Here is an 18,401-nt window from a genome sequence, read left to right on the forward strand (position 1 = left end):
AGCAGTGTGAATAAGAACATTAATTTATTGAGCCCTATGTACCAGGCGCTGTCGACGGCTTTGCATGGATTACCACCCCATGAAGTATGTACTCGTATCCCCATTTTATAGACAGGGGACTGAAACCTGGAGAGCCATGTTCACTCAGTCACTAAGTGGTAGGGGAGGAAGCCGGGCTAACTGCTATGCTATACAGCTTCCTGAAAGAGCTACGAAAAACAAGAATTATTATCAAAGGGCGGTTGGAAGCAAAGCACTTTGGGTCGTCTGTGAGGCAACATGAAAATGCTCCCGCGAAGGGCTGGCATCTAGGCAAGGCGCCCGGACGAGGTGGGGCCGGGGCGGGAGTGCACCCGGGGCGCTGGCGCGCACAGTAACGCGCGAAGGAGCGGTGGAGTCCCACTACCGGTCCCGCCAGCCCCATGACAGCTTCCGTCGGCGGTGCGCGCGGCCCCGGCCTCTCGGGGGCGGGGCGAGGGGCCGCGCATGCGCCGGGGCGGGGGCGGGGGCGGGGGCGGGGGCGGGGGTTGGGGAGAGGCGGGCGCCGGGCGGGGGCGCGCGCTCTGAGAACTGAATGTCCGGGCTGCGGGCGCTCCTGGGGCTCGGGCTGCTGGTTGCGGGCTCGCGCCTATCGCTCCTCAGAGTCCAGGCCGGCGCCTGTCGCGCGGGAGCCACCTGGTGGGGGCCGCAGCGGCTGATCTCGGGTGGCCGCGGGGACTCAGAGGTCATGGCGAGCTCAGCAGTGAAGTACCTGAGGTTGGACGGGCACGTGCTCTCTGGGCGGGCACGCGGGGAGCGGGACTTGGGTGGAAGGGCCCCCCTCCCAGGGGCGGGACCTGGGCCGCGCCGCCTGCGCGACGGAACACCTGAGGGGCGGGGACTCAGGTTGTGGATTTCCTCAGCCAGGAGGAGGCCCAGGCCGTGGACCAGGAGCTGTTTAACGAGTACCAGTTCAGCGTGGACCAACTTATGGAGCTGGCCGGGCTGAGCTGTGCCACAGCCATTGCCAAGGTCAGTGGCACAACTCTCCACCCAAGGGGCAAGTCACTGTGCAAGCCACCTGGCCTAGGCTCAATGAAGTGGGAGGGACGGCCAGGCCGAGACTGGGCTGTCACTGCCCAAAGCCCCTCTGAATCCCCTTTGACTCTGCCTTCAGGCATATCCCCCCACGTCCTTGTCCAGGAGTCCCCCTACTGTCCTGGTCATCTGCGGCCCTGGGAATAACGGAGGAGATGGCCTGGTCTGTGCTCGACACCTCAAACTCTTTGTGAGTATGCGGGGAAGGGCTGTCGGGTATGAGGTTTCCAGGACCTGGGCTTGAATCACCCCTTTCCTTTCCTCACAGGGCTACCAGCCAACCATCTATTATCCTAAAAGGCCTAACAAGCCACTCTTCACTGCACTGGTGACCCAGTGCCAGAAAATGGACATCCCTTTCCTTGGTGAAATGCCCCCAGAGGTAGGTGGTTCCAGTTCACTGCCCTCCTCAATACTGCTGCCTGTGTTCTGCTCTTCCCTCACCTTTCCAGGCTGAGCTCATTTGCTTATCTTCCTTTCTAGAGGATTAACTCTTAGAGGGCAGGGATAGTGCCTGACACAGAAGATGCCTAAAGCATGCTATCTGAATGGAAGTGGCGTAAGAGCCTTCTCCGTAAGGCGTGCTCCATGAGTTCCCAACACTACCTTCTCTACAGCTTCATTTCCCCTTAATTTCCCCTGGTCACTTTTTTAAAAAAATTAATTAATTTATTCATTTATTTTTGGCTGCATTGAGTCTTCGTTGCTGCGTGCGGGCTTTCTCTAGTTGCGGTGAGCGGGGGCTACTCTGTGTTGCGGTGCGCGGGCTTCTCTTGTTGCAGAGCACGGGTTCTAGGTGCGCGGGCTTCAGTAGTTGTGGCACGTGGGCTTCAGTAGTTGTGGCTCGTGGACTCTAGAGCGCAGGGCTCAGTAGTTGTGGGGCACGGGCTTAGTTGCTCCGCGGCATGTGGGATCTTCCCGGACCAGGGCGCAAACCCGTGTCCCCTGCATTGGCAGGCGGATTCTTAACCACTGTGCCACCAGGGAAGCCCCACTCCTGTAACTCTGCAGCCAGTTCCTCTTCGCCTAGCTTGCAGTAAACACATCATCTGCATCTCCTGGGAGCTGAAGTCACTGCCTCATCCTAAACCCTTTCTTCAGATGTTTCAGATCTTGGATTTAGGAGTGGGAAACTTGAGAACTTCTTTTTAAAATTCCTTAACACATTTTACAGGTGAAGAGACTGAGATGCAAGAGAAGGGAAGTGATTTGTACAAAGTCACAGAACCAGATCACGGCAGAGCCAAGACCAGAACCTGTCCCTCCTGACTTCCAAGTCTCAGGCTGTCCTACACTGTAGCCTCCCCAATGGTTGGCAGGCACTCAGAACAGAAAATGTGACTGGACTCAGCTTGGCCTCAATCAGTGACCCACTTGCACTTAACTCTAGGCCTCAGAATGCCATCTGAATGAGATAAAATTATATTTGTGCCTATGTGAATGGTCTGTGGGTACAGAGGACAGCCCTCTCCTGTTAAGGGTTCTTTGTGCAGCTGCCGGCTCTGACATCCTTTCCTTTTTCTGCTCTGCCACAGCCCATGCTGATTGATGAACTATACGAGCTGGTGGTGGATGCCATCTTTGGCTTCAGCTTCAAGGGTGATGCTCGGGAGCCATTCCGCAGCATCCTGAGTGTCCTGAATGGACTCACCGTGCCCATTGCCAGCATCGACATTCCCTCAGGTGCTGGGTCCAAGGAGGTTGGGGGGATTGGGGCCCTGCCCTGCCTTGAGGTAGGTACTAGGAGTCCTGGTTCTTGACTCAAGGTTCAGACCAAGTGTAGAGGCGCATACCACAGCCAAAGTAGGGCTGGGGAGCAAAGAGTTCAGGAATGCCCTTTACAGTGACTGTCAAAGAGACCAGAGCCCAGGCGTACATGGACACGATTTCCTCAGGTGGGGACCCAGGGGGCTTCCCACTCTTTTAGGACTAGAGTAGAGCAAGGTGTGGAAGGGGACTGGACATCTGGTCTTTTCCGCTCTTTCTGAATACCACCTTCTTTTCAGGATGGGATGTGGAGAAGGGAAACTCTGGAGGGATCCAGCCAGACTTGCTCATCTCCCTGACAGCACCCAAAAAGTCTGCAACCCAGTTTACTGGTCGCTACCACTACCTGGGGGGTCGTTTCGTGCCTCCTGCTCTGGAAAAGAAGTACCAGCTGAACCTGCCACCCTACCCTGACACCGAGTGTGTCTATCGTCTGCAGTGAGGGAAGGTGGGCGGGCATTCTTCCCAATAGATTTAGTTCCTCTCTCCCAGAGCTGTGGAGTCCTGGGAGCTCTTCTGGCAATAAAGGTTAAGAGATGGCAGGAGCCAGAGAGCAACACTGGAGATGCGGTGCCCTCTCTCTGGGGGAACAATATGCAAGAGGGGTTGCTATGACACTTGGGGGCAATGGCAATTCACTTTCAGATGCTAAAAAAGGCTCCCAAGTGAGGTGTGCTGTCCTTTACACACACACAATTCTTAACAGGGATGCAGACAGGGAGCTGGGTGAGGTTCTCTAAACTTTCTCCTTCCACTTAACAGCATAGCAAGACTACAGGAAGTTAACAGAAGGAATTTCTTCAGAGGCCTCTAAGGAAACTAACTTGTATTCAGGACCTTCTCAGGCTGAGAATGGAGATGACAGTCAGGACTTATATACAGGCTAGGAGACCAAGCTAATGTTTATTCAATTTGGTATAGTTAGAAACTGGCAACCTATGGGCTGAATTTGCATGTTTTTCTTAGCCTTCACAAAATTAAAAAATCAGTACCTTTCTCATAGGTCTATATTTTCAGCTTCTTTTGGCCAAGATGCCCCTTCAGAGGCTGTCTGCATTCCCGTTCCCACAGCCCCCAGCATCCTTGTCCCTTAGCTGCCCGGTCCCTGCAGGTGCTTGAGTTCACCATCTCTGGGTTAGACGCTGTAAGGGGGAAATGCGCCTGCTCCCTCAAGTCAGACACGGCACTACTGCTCTCCTCTCAGCGGACTACTGTTCCAGAGCTGTTTCCTCCTTGGGAGGGACTCCTCACTGAGAGGGTGCACAAGACCTGCACCAGCTCAGGTCTCTGAGGCTTCAACTCCTGAAGAGGACTCGATCGGGCTGCATCTTGACCTGGCCTTCAGTTTCTCTTCTTCTGTTTCTTCTTTTTTGCTCTCTGGTCAGTGTGGACTCCAGGTCTTTCCTCCTCTGGTTGCTTCTGCCTCTTCTTACCTCTGCCACTTGAGCCCGTGTATGCCTTGCTCTCTGCTGTCCTAGTCCTGCCATCTTCCTCATCTCCTTTGTCCCTTACACGCAAGACGTCCTCCTCCTCCTGATGCCGCTGTCTTTTCTTCTTGCTTCTCCTACTCTTCCGATCACTGCATGATCTGCTTTCTGCTTCTCTGGTCCCGCCACCTACAACAGCCTCCTCCATGTTCAAGTCTTCCTCATGCTGCCTCCTCTTCTTCTTCCTTTTCCTGAGGGACTGATCAGCTTGTTCTCTGTTTTTCAGTTCCCCAAGCCCACTTGTTCCTGTGGTCTCTTCTTCCTCATGCCTTACAGCTGTTCCCTCTCTCTCATCTGTGACACCTTCTTCTTGATGCCGTCTTTTCTTCTTCTTGCTTTTCCTGACGCTCTGATCAGTGTGTTCTGGGTACTCTTCTGCATTCCTTTCAGTTGCCGTAGGCTCTTCCTCCTCTTTCTGCTTCCTTTTCTTTTTCTTTTTTGGTGGGGGCTTGCTCTCAGACTGCAGTTGAGGGACCCCAGGGTCCTGGCCTTTGAGACAAGCCAGGAAGGCCTGCTCCTGGGCCTCCAGCCGAGCAAGCTTGGCCTTCATCGTGATCCCAAGACGGGCAGCCCTGAAACAGATGGGGCCCAAGTCAGAGGGAGGGTATTGGGGAAAACAGGCCTAACCTCTGAGACTGCAGGGGAAGTTCGTAAGGGAGGCGCTGCCTGTCTTCAGGCAGCTGCAGAAGTGGGCAGAGAATAGGAATCACTTTCTCTGGGGCGAAAAGAGTGGCACAGGGGCGGGCTTGTGATGGGGAGAAAAGAAGGGAGCCCACGAAGCTAAGCGCTACTTACTCGTGTGCTGTTCGCCCCTCACAGGCTTGGAGCAGCATCTCATCAGTCAGACTGTTGGGGGAGGGCAGGAATCAGGAATTACAAACAGATCCGGTGGAAAGGCTTGACCTCTCCTCCCCTCGAAAACATTCCTTCAGCACCGAGTTCCTATTCAGGCCCCGGCACTTTTCTAGGTGTAGCGGACACAAAGCTGAGTACAACACATTTCCACCCTGAGGAAGCCCACAGTCAAGCATTACACTTGCTCCTTTCTTTTGAGATTGGAAGGCATCTCCTCCCACACGCCCCTAGCCCTAAAAAGAAGTCTCACATCTCTGCAGGCTTGGGCCCCCGGCTGTCGTCATCACTGCCGCTTTCCAAGTCCTTGTCTGGCTGCTCCCCACTTGAAGTCAGTGTGGCCGTCTAGAAGGAGGAATCACGGGGGTGGACAAGGCCCACTCAGCACCACCACCATTGCTCTTCCCTCCTGGAAAGGGAAGAGCAGTGGTGCCACTGCCACCCCGAACAGCCACTGGCACAAATTTGTCAGCCCCCAACATCGCTCCTTGCAGCCCCACACAGAGGTGTGCCAAACTGCATACATCAACTTTGGGCGGGAGGTGGGCTGCAGCTGGGGGTGGGTGGGGTGGGGGCAGTCCCGGCCTCCCTGGCTCACAGCCAGCTAGTGGACAGAACAGGAAGGGAGGAAGAAGTGCTCTGGGTCATCAGGTCTTCACAGTGGGACAAGTGCCCCCTGGCGGTCATCCCATGGTGCCAGTAACGGACAATCAAGATGCTACTTTTCATGCCCTTCCCCCCATACCTATGCACAGTACTTTAACCAGGTTAAGAACCTACTTTGGGCTAAGAGGTTGGGGACAGAGTGGAATAAGGATGAGATGGTTCCAGCCCAGATGGAATCTACATGGTTGAGGGGTAAAGGAATATGTCAGAACACAGAAAACGATGATCAGAGTGTTGTCTGTGCTAGAGGAAGGGTACCCTACTCAGGCTTCAGGGTTTGGGGAATAGTTACTACAAGGAGCTGAGCTCTGGAAGACAAGAAAAAGGTCAGCAGGTAAAGGGGCAAAGGAAGCAGAATGTCCCAGGCAGAGGGAATAGCATGTGCAAAAACTTGAAAGTGAAAAAACATGGTACCTTGAAAAGATTCAGATTCCATCTGGCTAAAGTGTAGAGGTCCTGAGAGGTGGCGAGAGACAGGCTAAGAGAGAAGGCGGGGACAAGGCATGAAGGGCCATGTGAGCCAGTCTGACACATCTGGACTGTGTCATCCTAGGTCAAGGAGGAGCCAGTGACAGAATGAAATTTGTGTTTTTCAGAGAACACTGGATGCTTTGTGGAGGATGAACTAATCGCGGTGGGGTTTGAGACTAGAGTGAGTATAGTTATGAGGCTGTGAAAGAAATGAGGCAGGAGAGGATGATGGTCTGAACTGGGGCGGAAGATGGCCACAGAGATGAATGGGAAGGATTTGCTAGATAATACATAAAGCCCTCAAGGACGTAATAGAGGATCGTTAAATGTTAGCTCCCTTCTATTGGCGGGCTAGAAAAGGGGAGTCTCAACACCTGGGTTCTAGTCCTGTCTGCCATTACTAGCCAGCTGTGGGCTCTTCAGCGAGCCACTTTCCCCCCTTTTGGCCACGTCTGCAAAATAAGGACAATGGGTCAGATAATCTTGCAAGTCTCCTCCGACTTTTAAGTCCTCTGAATTAGACATCCCCTCCCTGCCCTGCTCTGACAGCTCCTGACTGTGCCCCACCTCCCACTCCCTGTTGCTGCCCCCTCAGCAGATGGCAGGGATACATTCAACCTGAAGATTTCAGTTCTTGCTGAGGGTCTGGGCAGTCTAGGTAAGCAACAGCGAGGTTGGTCACAGGAACCCACCGTTAGGACAGTCCTGAGAATAGGTAGGGCGTACAAGGCAATTGTTCAGGCCCCAGGGGAGACCAGGGAAGGAAAAAAGGATGGGCCGTCTCACCCCCAGCCTCTAATACCTTCACAAACTTCTGATACAGCAGGTTGGGCTTGGCATGATCATGATGGGTGGTCTCCTTAGACAGGCACCTTATCTGTACTCCATCCTGTGGGGGAGTATCCGTGAGTGGGTGACATGCCGTGTCTCCCTCACCCCGACATGTCCCAGGCCCTCATGGTTCATGTGCCTACTATTAGAGCTTATACCTGCCCAGTTTTCACTACCAAGCTGGCCGCAGTCTTGTTGAAGAGATCATTCCACCAGTAGTTTGTGAACTCTTTGGCAGGGTCGTGTCCCACCTGCCAGAGGAAGAAGTATGAACTCAGGACCTGTCATTCCCCTCCCTCCCCCTATCCTCAAGGCCCCCCTCTCCCATCCACACTGACCTCCCTCAGCCTGCCCAGTCTTACCCCATGAGTGTCCTGCTTCGGCGTTACCCTGAGGGCCTGGGTGATGCCATTCTCCTTCCGGCCCAGGCCTTTGCCTGCAAACAGTGAATGATTTGGCTTATTCCACTCCTGCCCCAAGCCCTCACAAGGCACCCCCAGCGCATGCCACTCCTTGCCATTCCACATATCTAACTTTGGGCATGCTCCGTCCATCCTGGAAGCCCTCCCAGTTGCACTCTTTCTAGCACCTCTCCATGCAGTCCTCCCATTTTGAGCCCAAACTATCTTTCCTTCATAATTCTCTCAGGACAGAAGTCGTGTCTCTTCCTCCCCCTCCCAGTCCTCCGAACCACTTCTTTCTCACTATCCACCATCATATTTCTTCCCTTCTTCCCTTTTCTGGAAATGTCAGCAATTTTCTTCTGCAAATTTCCCTTTAAACTAACTTTCCTCCTCCAGTTGAACGGACTACATAGGGGTTAATCCAGGATGATGCCTCTTCCCTGGGCAGAGGGTAGTGAGGGAGTTGGGGGGATGTGAAAAGGGCCCCATGGGAATCACCTTGAGTCCATCCATGCTTTAGCAGCTGCTCCTCAGCAAACTTCATCCCACGACTCTTGACCTCTGGGGTGACACTCATGGTGAGAAAAGAGTCACTGTCCTCAGGCCCTCACCAGAGAAGAGAAGGGGTCACTATCTTCCCTTTAAGAGGAAAAAAAGAAAGTGCCCAAGTCATCCATCAAATCCATCCTGACTGCTCTTATAAGAACTCTTTCCTGAAGCTGGAGCAGAGACAGAGGAAATAGGCCTGGTCCTTGGGGAGCTCCCTGTCCGACCACTGAGAGGTCAATGTCAACATGTTGAAAGCCAAGGAGACCTGGTATTAATAATAACACCCAAATGTATGGAGAATTCACTACATGCCAGGCTGTGCTAAGATTTTACATGGATCATTTCGTGTACTCTTCCCAGCCCGGGAAGATTTCCTGAACTTTACATTCAGGAAAGTATTATATCCCTGTTTTACAAATGAGGAAACTAAAGCCTAAAGAGGTTAGGTGACTTGCTCAAGGTCACACAGCTGATACATGTAGAACTCAAACCCCGGAAGCTTGTCTGCAGAGTCCCCACTCTTTACCACTACCTGATAGCATCTCCCACGATTTATTACCACGTAAAAACAAAGCAAGGAGGTGCTTGTTAACCTGAGTTATAAGACAACAGTACTTAATAGAGCCCATATCCTATACCTGTGCCCCAGCATTTACACTGTCCTCTCAATGTGAAGGCTACGTGCCTCTTCCCCACTGTCTTTCAGTCTTGTTGGAGCACCCCTTTTGAAACTGTCCAGCTTAGGAAGGGCACTCTTACTGAGCATTTAAGGTGTAACAGAGGGGTTACACATATTGCTATACTGTCTCATTTAATCCTGACAGTCCTGTGAGATACACCTTATCCTTATTTTACAAAGGGTTTTTTGCCTGGGGTTACACAGCTGGTAAGAGATGGAGCTGGAATATGAGCTCAGGTTGCCTGACTCCAGAGTGGCCCACTTTCTATCACATTCCCAACTACAGTCATCCCTCAGTATCAGCAGGGGATTTGTTCCAGGACCTGCTATGGATAGCAAAACCCATGGATGCTCAAGTCCCATACTGGCCGTCCGCATCCCAGGATTCAACTAACCACTGATTATGTAGTACTGTAATATTTATTGAAAAAAATCCACATGTAAGTGGACCCATGCAGTTCAAATCTGTGTTGTTTGTCAACTGTAGTTGCATTTCTTTAGAGTCGTTCAGGTGTTCCTCATTTTGGACTCCACAATGGCACTGTCCGACTTATATACCAAATTTGTCTCTGAAACGGTTAAGATGGCTTATTACACAAGACATTCAAAACTAAGACTATCACTGCTGACTTGAGTCACTAAAGTTAACTTGTACTAAGATCATTTATTACAGGCATTGCAGACCATTTTAAAAGCTGATTAATGGCACTCCTGGAGTAACCCTCTGGCCTCCCCAAGTGACAACTCCAAAGGCTAAAACTTTCAGTTGTGTTTAAGAATGTCTAGTGAGTATGCTAATAATAAAAAAAAAAAGTCAGACACATCAAGTCACCCCTCCTAAACATTACATATTAGGCTTAACAACGATGACCAGTCTGGTTAGGTATGAAGAGTAGCAAATTTAGGATGAATCACATTTCTACTGTGAAGGATGATTACTTGAAAACCTAATTGACACCTTGAGAGTCCCAACAGAAAAGCACTGAGTGAAGAAATGGCCCTATCTTGCTTCTTGATAATGCAAGAGAAGTAAAATTCAAACACTGAGGCCTCTGAGGCCACCTCAAACCTCTGCTTCTTCTCAGAAGTTATTTCTAATCTATTAGCCCCCAGATTTCAATAACAACAACCACCAACACGTGCATTTACTCAATGCCAGCCTGCTGCTAATTGCTGCACACACATTATTTCATTTAATCCTCCCAACAACCCTATTAGGAGGTTTTTTTTTTTTTTTTTTTTTTGGTAATTGACAAATGGCGCTGAGAAGTTTAGTTACTTGTCCAAATCAAACAGCTGGCAAGTAGCGGATCCAGGATCTCAGGCATTCCAGAACTGGTGTTCTTAATCACTACATTCCTCAGTCTCATAGACGTTTGTACTTTACGCTGTAAAACCTACCACTGCCTGTCCCTTGTCGCAGTAATTCGAAACTATACGCCCTGGTTTTATTACCCAACCCCGGTGTACTTAATGCAACTCCAAGAATCGAGAATGCGTTCAGTCGTCATTCGTTGAACTGAGTGACATAAATGGTAATTGCTTTAACCGACCTAGAACGGATAACTGGACAGAAGCAACTAGATCCCAGGCTGTGCGCCACAGTCTTTGTGAAGGCTTCTAGCACACTTTCAGGAACTGTTTTCTTTCCAGTCAACCTGAGTTTTCTGGAGAAGGGGCCCAGGGCCACCTTCCTTACAGCGATTCCAAAGAACCGGCAACCCTTTCCCTAGGCCTCCTTCCTCTGAGGTCTAAACTCCAGCCCTCCTCCCGCAGTTTCACTTGGGTAAAACTACTCTCCTGCTCTCACATTTGCTCCTGAGCCCGGGCTCCGACAGCCACCGTTCGGGGGACTGTAGGCTCTTACCGTTAGTGCAAGGTCCTCTCCGCAGAAACATGTGCCAGACGTGATCTGTGCGCCGCCATCTTCCCGGAAGTGCCGTTTCGGTCGTTCTAGGCTGTCGAAACCATAGAGACGCACGCCGGAACCGAACTCTCGGTCGTCCCCGGAGGAACTGTGTTGTGCCCATTTCAGGAGATCCGGAAAGTGTTCTGTTTACTTCCTCCCTGCAGGTCTAAATGGCCGCGGGACTTCAGTCCTATCCGGCTCTATTGGGATGCAGAGAACAGCTTTGGGTCCGACACTGACTAGTTACAGGCACAAATATGAGGAAGGAAAACTTTAGGGGAAACCATTCAGAGTGGCCTGAGAGATTCGTGGAGGCAGAGAAGGAGGTAGTACCTCTGAGGTGATTTGCGGGGATGAATACTCAGCCTGCAGGGACAGTTATTTATAAAATCCTAGCGATGAGAGGTTTCAGTAGGTTCATCAAACACTTTTTGACTCACCACTCTGTGCCAGGACCTGCCCCTTTTGGTACTGGTGATACAAAGATGCATAAGAGAGAGCCCTGACTTCGGGGTGCACCTAGTCTAGCCCAGGGAAAATCGGGACCTCGAGTGGGAATGGAGAGAGAGGGAGGATCCCGGAATCCATGCCAGGTTGAGGAGTTTGGACTTGGCTTTTAAGTATTAGGGTCCATTGAGCAGGGGAGGGAAAGAACATATTGCAAACAAATCAACAAGAGAGGCTGCGCGTGCTCTCATCCCCACAAACTGTTCCTAGGCTTCACTGAGCCACCCAAGAACTAAAACCTGAAAAAAAAATCCCTTGTTTGCGTCCCTGTATCGGTATTTACGGTAGCTTAGAGCCCGACCCACCCCACCCCCTCCCCCACCCCCAAGGAACTTCAAAAAGAAAAACTGACGTGTCACAGTAAAGTTTTGTCATAATTGCTCAGTATGTCATACTCCCTAATCCCCATAAGATTTTTTTTTTACATAAAATTAATTTTACTTTAAAAATATGCTACCTGGGAAGGAAAAATAAAGGGGGAATCCCCTGGCGGTCCAGCGGTTAGGACCCCGCGCTTTTACTGCCAGGGGTCGGGTTCGATCCCTGGTCGGGGGGGGGGAAATAAGATGCAGCAAGCCAGAGCAGCGCGGCAAAAAAAAAAAGAGAGAGAGAGAGAGAGAAAATTCCACAGATACGTCTTCAGTTTCCACCATTTTCCCACTCCATCTCCCCTATCTATCAATCTACCTATCTATCTAATATATTATACTGTGGGCATAAAAGAGGTTTGAAAACTCCTGAATAGGGCAACCTCAAGGGCCCTTTCTAGCCCACAATTTCTGTGTGGCATACTTTGCCAGCCACTCCAAAAACCTAATGGCCATAATTCCTTGACTCAAGATTCTTCCTCTGGCCTAGAACCTTGAACTCCTGTTCTGCCTGACTCACTCATTTGATAAACATTTATTGAGGGTCTTCTGTAGGCCAAGGGCTAGGGGTCCAGCCCTTGTCCTGTTGTGCCTCACCGTCTTGTGGGAGTGTAACAAGTTACCAGGCATTTATATGAGTGAGTGATGAGAGCTGCGGCAAGGTCAGGACACAGTGCCACGGGGGTAAGAGGAGAAGCCAGGGCCCCTGAGGGCTTCCTGAAGGAGCCTCTCCCAGGCTGTAAGCCTGTCCCTGGGGGCTACGTGGGACTGCAGAAGAAGAAATGGGCCTCCAGGAGTTCCAAGTTTCATGGGGTCTCACACTCCTCACAAGAGTTGTGAGAAATAAAAGCCATTGTAAGAGAACAAGAATACATGGCTACTTATAAAGTGAGCTTAGGGTCTTTCTACTCCGCCGTCTTGGCCGCTCTCAGTTCTGCATGCTGGGAAGTCCAAGATCAAGGGACTGGGACGATCACCTTCTGGTGAGGGCCCTCTTCCTGATTCATATCCGGTACATTCTGGCTGTGTTCTCTCGTGGTGGAAGGGGCCATGACTACTTATAAGGAAATAATCTAAAATGCAGACATAGCAAGATCAATAGAAATATTTATTACAGGAATATTTATAAAATGGAAAAATTGTAAAGAACCTAAATATCCCACAACAGGAGAATGGCTAAATAAATTATAGTGTAACCGTACAATGCACTAATATGTAGCTTTAAAAGGAGTCTTAATAACTTGGGGGACACGTCTATGATATGATTGAAATGAAAAAAGCAGGTGCAAACTGGTTCCTGCATAGTAAGAGCCCATCTATGTTAAAAATTCATGGGCAATGGCATCAAAAGGAATAAAGCGCTTAGGAATTTAACACAATATAACAGAAGAAGAGCAAGAGTTTTACACTGAAAATTACAAAATGTCATCGAAAGAAACTAAAGAAGAGCTACGTGAATGGAAAGATACATGTGTTCATGGGTTGGAAGACCTAATAATATCACAATACTCTCCAAATTGGTCTACAGATTCAACACAATCTCTATCAAAATCCTAGCTGGCTTTTTTTGCATAAGTTGACAAGCTGATTTGGAAATTCAAATGGTAATGCAAGGAGTCCTTTTTCTTGAAAAAGAACAAAGTTGAACGACTAACACTTCTCAATTTCCAAACTTACCGCAAAGCTATAGTAATCAAGACTGTGGTTCTGGCATAGGCTAGATATAAAGATCAATAGAATAGAAATGAGAGTCCAGAAATAAACCCATACATTTATGGGCAATTGATTTTCAACAAGAATGCGAAGACAATTCAATGAGGAGAGAATAGTCTTTTCAACAAATTATGCTAAGACAACTGGATAGCCACATGCAAAAAAAAATGAAGTTGGACCCCTACCTCGCATCATATGCAAAAATTAACTCAAGATGAATCAAAAACCTAAATGTAAGAGCAAAACCTCTAAAGCTCTTAAAAGAAAACATAGATGTAAACTTTCATAACCTTGGATTAAACAATAGTTTATTAGCTATGAGTCCAAATGTACAAGCACTCAAAGGAAAAAAACAGATAAATTAGGCTTCATCAAAATTAAAACGTTTGTGCTCCAAAGGACACCATCAAGAAGTAAAAAGACAATTACAGAATGGAAGAAAATATTTGCAAATCATATTTCTGATAAGGTTCTAATATCCAAAAAATACATAAAGAACTCTTACAGGGACTTCCCTGGTGGTGCAGTGGTTAAGAATCCGCCTGCCAATGCAGGCGACACGGGTTCAATCCCTGGTATGGGAAGATCCCACAGGCCGCGGAGCAACTAAGCCCATGCACCACAACTGCTGAGCCTGCGCTCTAGAGCCCGCGAGCCACAACTACTGAACCCGCGTGCCACAACTACTGAAGCCTGCGCACCTAGAGCCCGTGCTCCGCAGCAAAAGCCACCACAATGAGAAGCCCACGCACCGCAACGAAGAGTAGCTCCCGTTCACCGCAACTAGAGAAAGCCCTTGCGCAGCAACAAAGACCCAATGCAGCCAAAAATAAATAGATAAATAAATAAAATTTAAAAAAAGAATACAACTCAATAATAAAAAGACAACACAATTTTAAAATGGGTAAAAGATTTGGATTGACATTTCTCCAAAGAAGATATACAAATGGTTAATAAGCACATGAAAAGATGCCCAACATCATTAGTCATCAGGGAAATGCAAGTGAAAACCACAATACAATATCATTTCACACCTTCTAGGATAACTATTATTTAAAAAATGAGCAATAACAAGTGTTGGTGAGGATGTGGAGAAATGAGAACGCTTATACATTGCTGGTGGGAAGGTAAAATAGTGTGGCTGCCTTGGAAAACAGTTTGAAAAATTCCTCAAAAAGTTAAGCATAGAATTACTGTATGACCCAACAATCCCACTCCTAGGTGTATACCCAAGAGAATTGAAAATATATGTCTATACAAAAACTTGTACACAAAATTTCATAGAAGCACTATCTATAGTAATAGCTAAAAAGTGGAAACAATCCAAATGTCCATCAGCTAATGAATGGGTAAACAAAACATGGTAGATCCACAATGGAATATGATTAGGTCATCAGAGGAAATGTGGTATTGATACATTCTACAACATGGATAAACTTTGAAAATATGTTAAGTGAAAGAAACCAGACACAAAAGGCCACATACTGTATGATTCCATTTATATGCAATGTCCAGAGTAGGCAAATCCATTGACATAGGTCAGCTGGGAAGAGGAAAATGGAGAGTGGCTACTAATGGGTGGGTGGAGGGTTTCTTTTTTGGGCTGATGACATGTTCTGGAATCAGTGGTGTTGGTTAAACTTGTGAACATACTAATACCCACTGAATTGTACACTTTAAAAGGGTGAGTTTTATGGTATGTGCATTATATCTCAAAAAACCCAAAAATCCACAGGCACAGTAAAAGAACAAGAGAAGAACACTAACATGTTACAGGCAGTCATTCTGAGATGAAGGAATTATGAGTAAGTGCATACCCTTCTTTATATATTCTCTCTGAATTTTAGTTTTTTCTACAATTAACATATTTTATCAGGAAAAATAACTTTAAAACAGCAAATGAATACACATCAGAGTTCCTCAGTGCTGAGGAACTTGGTGCAGAAATGAGGAGAAATATGATTGGCAACAGGGAGACCTTCAGGAGGAGGTGAATGTGGCCCTGAGATGAACAACTCTTTTTTTTTTTTTTTTACTTTTTTTTTAATACATTTATTTATTTATTATTTATTTATTTTTGGCTGCGTTGGGTCTTTGTTGCTGCGCACGGGCTTTCCCTAGTTGCGGCAAGTGGGGGCTACTGTTCGTTGCAGTGCGCGGTCTTCTCATTGCGGTGGCTTCTCTTGTTGCGGAGCACGGGCTCTAGGCACGCTGGCTTCAGTAGTTGTGGCATACGGGCTCGGTAGTTGTGGCTCGTGGGCCCTAGAGCTCAGGCTCCGTAGTTGTGGCACACAGGCTTAGTTGCTCCGGGGCATGTGGAGTCCTCCCACACCGGGGATTGAACCCATGTCGCCTGCATTGGCAGGAAGATTCTTAACCACTGCACCACCAGGGAAGTCCGAGATGACCAACTCTTGAATTCCTTTCAAAATTTCTGGAGCAGAATGAAATCCTAAAAATTAGGTATTGGGTTATCTTTCTATACTCTAAGTCATACTACGCTAACAAATCCCTCTGGTGCATAAACTTGTGTAACATTTTCCTCTACCTCTTCTCAGTTGTTTATTCATGTATTTATTCTATTACTGAAATTTGAGAATGAGGGAAGAGAAAAGAGCCTGTGGTTGCAACTACAATTGTGGGGATTTTTTTTTTTTTTTTGCCACACCATGTGGCATGCAGGATCTTAGTTCCTTGACCAGGGATCCATCCCATGTTCCCTGCAGTGGAAGCATGGAATCTTAACCACTGGACCACCAGGGAAGTACCAAATGTTGGGATTTTTGAAAGCTTATATCACAAATATTGGCAATGTTTACCTAATATAATGTTATTTTTCTTTCTGTTGGGAAAAAAAAAAAAAGGTGCGCCTATGTGTCTTAGGGTTTTTTCTTAGACTGATATTATTTCTTAATCCTCAGGCTTAGGCAGTTTGTAATTTTCCTACTTCATTAACCATTTAAGTTCATAACAACAAAAATATTACAATCCCTTGTGCAGAGTGCTTTGCTATTTAAAAATAGTGGGTTTTGGGGGCTTCCCTGGTGGTCCAATGGCTGAGACTCGGTGCTCCCAATGCAGGGGGCCCGAGTTCGATCCCTGGTCAGGGAACTAGATCCCACATGTACGCCGCAACTAAGAAGTCGGTAGGCCGACAACAAAGATCCCGTGTGTCACAAATAAGACCCAGAGCAGCCTAAATAAATAAATAAAAATGATTCAAAAAAATTTTTATATAGTGGGTTTTATTTAAAACAGTGGTTCACAGTTTAAAATATCATTTTCACAAACATCATTTTATTTGATTCTCAGCCTAATCCCAAATTGTATATAATCTTCCCTATTTGTAGGTAAGCAACCTGAGGGCCAGTCACCACAGAAAACAGAAATGAAATGGTCTCAGCCACAGATGGCTGTCCTTTGATGCAATCTGGTGTGTGTTTCTGCTTAACAAACATTTATTTCTCTTTGAAGCATCATTGCCATCTGCCCCTTGGTACCACGCTTCTCTCCAATTTGGGTCAAGACCTGTCTCTGAGCTCTGCATCACTGTCCCTCTAGTTCCTGTCTCTGTCTTTCCCTGACCTCAGTGTCTCCTTCTGTGAAGGGGCTTGGAAACCCCAGTGTGGGTACATGCTGGTTGTGGTGGTGGGGTGGTGAGAATGGATGAGGGAGGGAACTGCAAAAGGGGCCCTCTTTCCTCTGTAGTGCTTGCTGCCACTTCTAGAGTCAGCCTAGAGAAGTGAAGTTTGCAAGGCAGCAGACACTTCCACTTGGCTTGTTTTTTATATTTTTAAAAATAAAATACTTCCAGGGACTTCCCTGGTGGTCCAGTGGTTAAGAATTGGTCTTGCAACGCAGGGGACGCCGGTTCCACCCCTGGTGGGGGAACTAAGATCCCACATGCCGCGGGGCAACTAAGCCGGGCGCCGCAACTAGAGAGCCCACATGCTCCAACTACAGAGCCCACGCGCTGTGGAGCCCTCGTGCCACAACTAGAGAAGCCCGCGCACTGCAATGAAGAGCCCGCGCGCCACAATGAAAGATCCCGCGTGCCACAACTAAGACCTCATGCAGCCAATCAATCAATCAGTATTTTTTTTTAATGAAATATTTCCAGATACATCAGTAAAAATGCCATGGAAAAATTTCTGAACGAGGGCAGTATGAAAGACATCAATATGAGTGGCAGTAGAGATGGGAAAAAGGACCCTGCTGGAAAGAAAAGCAGCAGGGTGTCCCACCTCATTCTTTCTCTTGGCACTGCTGCCACAAATACGAAGGAAAACGCTTTGAGATATTGGGACTCTCTCCCTCTGAACTGAAGCTTAGCTCAGCCTTGTCAAAGCGAGTCTGAAGGGCGCTCTGAGTCTGGAGGACGCCCCCAGAACTTTCAGGTCTCTGCTATAGCATTCCCATCTCTGAACATCGTCCGCAGTAAACAAGCGGTGATCCTCCAACAGTGCATAGGACTCGAGCTGTATGCGGAGCCCAGCACTCTGCAGGGCCCGTCAGCGCCGGTAATGCTGCCTTCTCGCGCCACCTGCTGGCTGTCAGATGTATTGCATATTAAGTCATGAAAAAATTCATACACGTAATAAATAAATACATAAATGCCTTGAAAGTTTGGAAGGACAGACAACAAAATGTTAAAATTTATTTTCTCTGTGTGGTAGGATTAAGTTTCATTTTAAAAAATTACTTGCTTATTTATTTGGTTGCGCTGGGTCTTTAGTTGCGGCATGCGTGTGGGATCTCGTTCCCTGACCAGGGATCAAACCCAGGTCCCCTTCATTGAGAGCGCGAAGTCTTAACCACTGAGCCACCAGAGAAATCCTGGGATTCTCATTTTTAAATGTTTTTATGTTTGTTAAACTGTCTACAATTAAATGTATCATTGTGGAATCAGTTTTTAAGAAAGCAATAAAAGTTGCCCTCCAATTTAAAAATTATTATTCTATGACTCATTCTGGCTTCATTTTTACATTTAAATATTTGAGCTTCCAAGAATTTATTTAGTTTAAGGAATGAATTATGGATCATATTTTTTTCCCAAGATGGCTAACTGGTTGTCCAACCTCTAGCGGTCTCCAACAATAGGCATCTCGTTAAATAAATTAT

General features: G+C 47.9%; 2 protein-coding genes across 2 annotated transcripts; one reads left to right on the top strand and one right to left on the bottom strand.

Moving 5' to 3' along the window:
* Positions 1 to 555: 555 nt before the first annotated feature.
* On the top strand, positions 556 to 3,403 carry NAXE (NAD(P)HX epimerase). Its single transcript, XM_068541035.1, has 6 exons — positions 556 to 756; positions 903 to 1,011; positions 1,157 to 1,267; positions 1,346 to 1,459; positions 2,613 to 2,760; positions 3,084 to 3,403. Exons 1-6 carry the CDS (start codon positions 575 to 577, stop codon positions 3,284 to 3,286), a joined length of 867 nt encoding a protein of 288 aa, XP_068397136.1. The 5' UTR covers positions 556 to 574; the 3' UTR covers positions 3,287 to 3,403.
* A 325-nt stretch (positions 3,404 to 3,728) lies between these two features.
* Positions 3,729 to 10,734, bottom strand: LOC137762739 (G patch domain-containing protein 4). The gene is made up of 8 exons (XM_068541034.1): positions 10,651 to 10,734; positions 8,054 to 8,194; positions 7,514 to 7,587; positions 7,310 to 7,402; positions 7,123 to 7,209; positions 5,437 to 5,528; positions 5,127 to 5,177; positions 3,729 to 4,903 (listed from the first exon to the last, which is right to left on the bottom strand). Exons 2-8 carry the CDS (start codon positions 8,130 to 8,132, stop codon positions 4,186 to 4,188), a joined length of 1,194 nt encoding a protein of 397 aa, XP_068397135.1. The 5' UTR covers positions 8,133 to 8,194; positions 10,651 to 10,734; the 3' UTR covers positions 3,729 to 4,185.
* Between the last annotated feature and the right edge of the window lie 7,667 nt (positions 10,735 to 18,401).

Source organism: Eschrichtius robustus, chromosome 3, assembly GCF_028021215.1.
Source record: "Eschrichtius robustus isolate mEscRob2 chromosome 3, mEscRob2.pri, whole genome shotgun sequence".
NCBI classification, from domain to species: Eukaryota; Metazoa; Chordata; class Mammalia; order Artiodactyla; family Eschrichtiidae; genus Eschrichtius; species Eschrichtius robustus.

Excerpts from the sequence above, each read along its gene's own strand:
- NAXE (XM_068541035.1), top strand. The coding sequence starts at position 575 with ATGTCCGGGCTGCGGGCGCTCCTGGGGCTCGGGCTGCTGGTTGCGGGC. Across the intron at positions 1,268-1,345 it reads CTCGACACCTCAAACTCTTT|GGCTACCAGCCAACCATCTA; the intron begins GTGAGTATGCGG and ends CTTTCCTCACAG. Across the intron at positions 1,460-2,612 it reads TTGGTGAAATGCCCCCAGAG|CCCATGCTGATTGATGAACT; the intron begins GTAGGTGGTTCC and ends GCTCTGCCACAG.
- LOC137762739 (XM_068541034.1), bottom strand. The coding sequence starts at position 8,132 with ATGAGTGTCACCCCAGAGGTCAAGAGTCGTGGGATGAAGTTTGCTGAG. Across the intron at positions 7,210-7,309 it reads TGGTAGTGAAAACTGGGCAG|GATGGAGTACAGATAAGGTG; the intron begins GTATAAGCTCTA and ends ACTCCCCCACAG. Across the intron at positions 5,529-7,122 it reads TGTATCAGAAGTTTGTGAAG|ACGGCCACACTGACTTCAAG; the intron begins GTATTAGAGGCT and ends TCCTCCTTCTAG.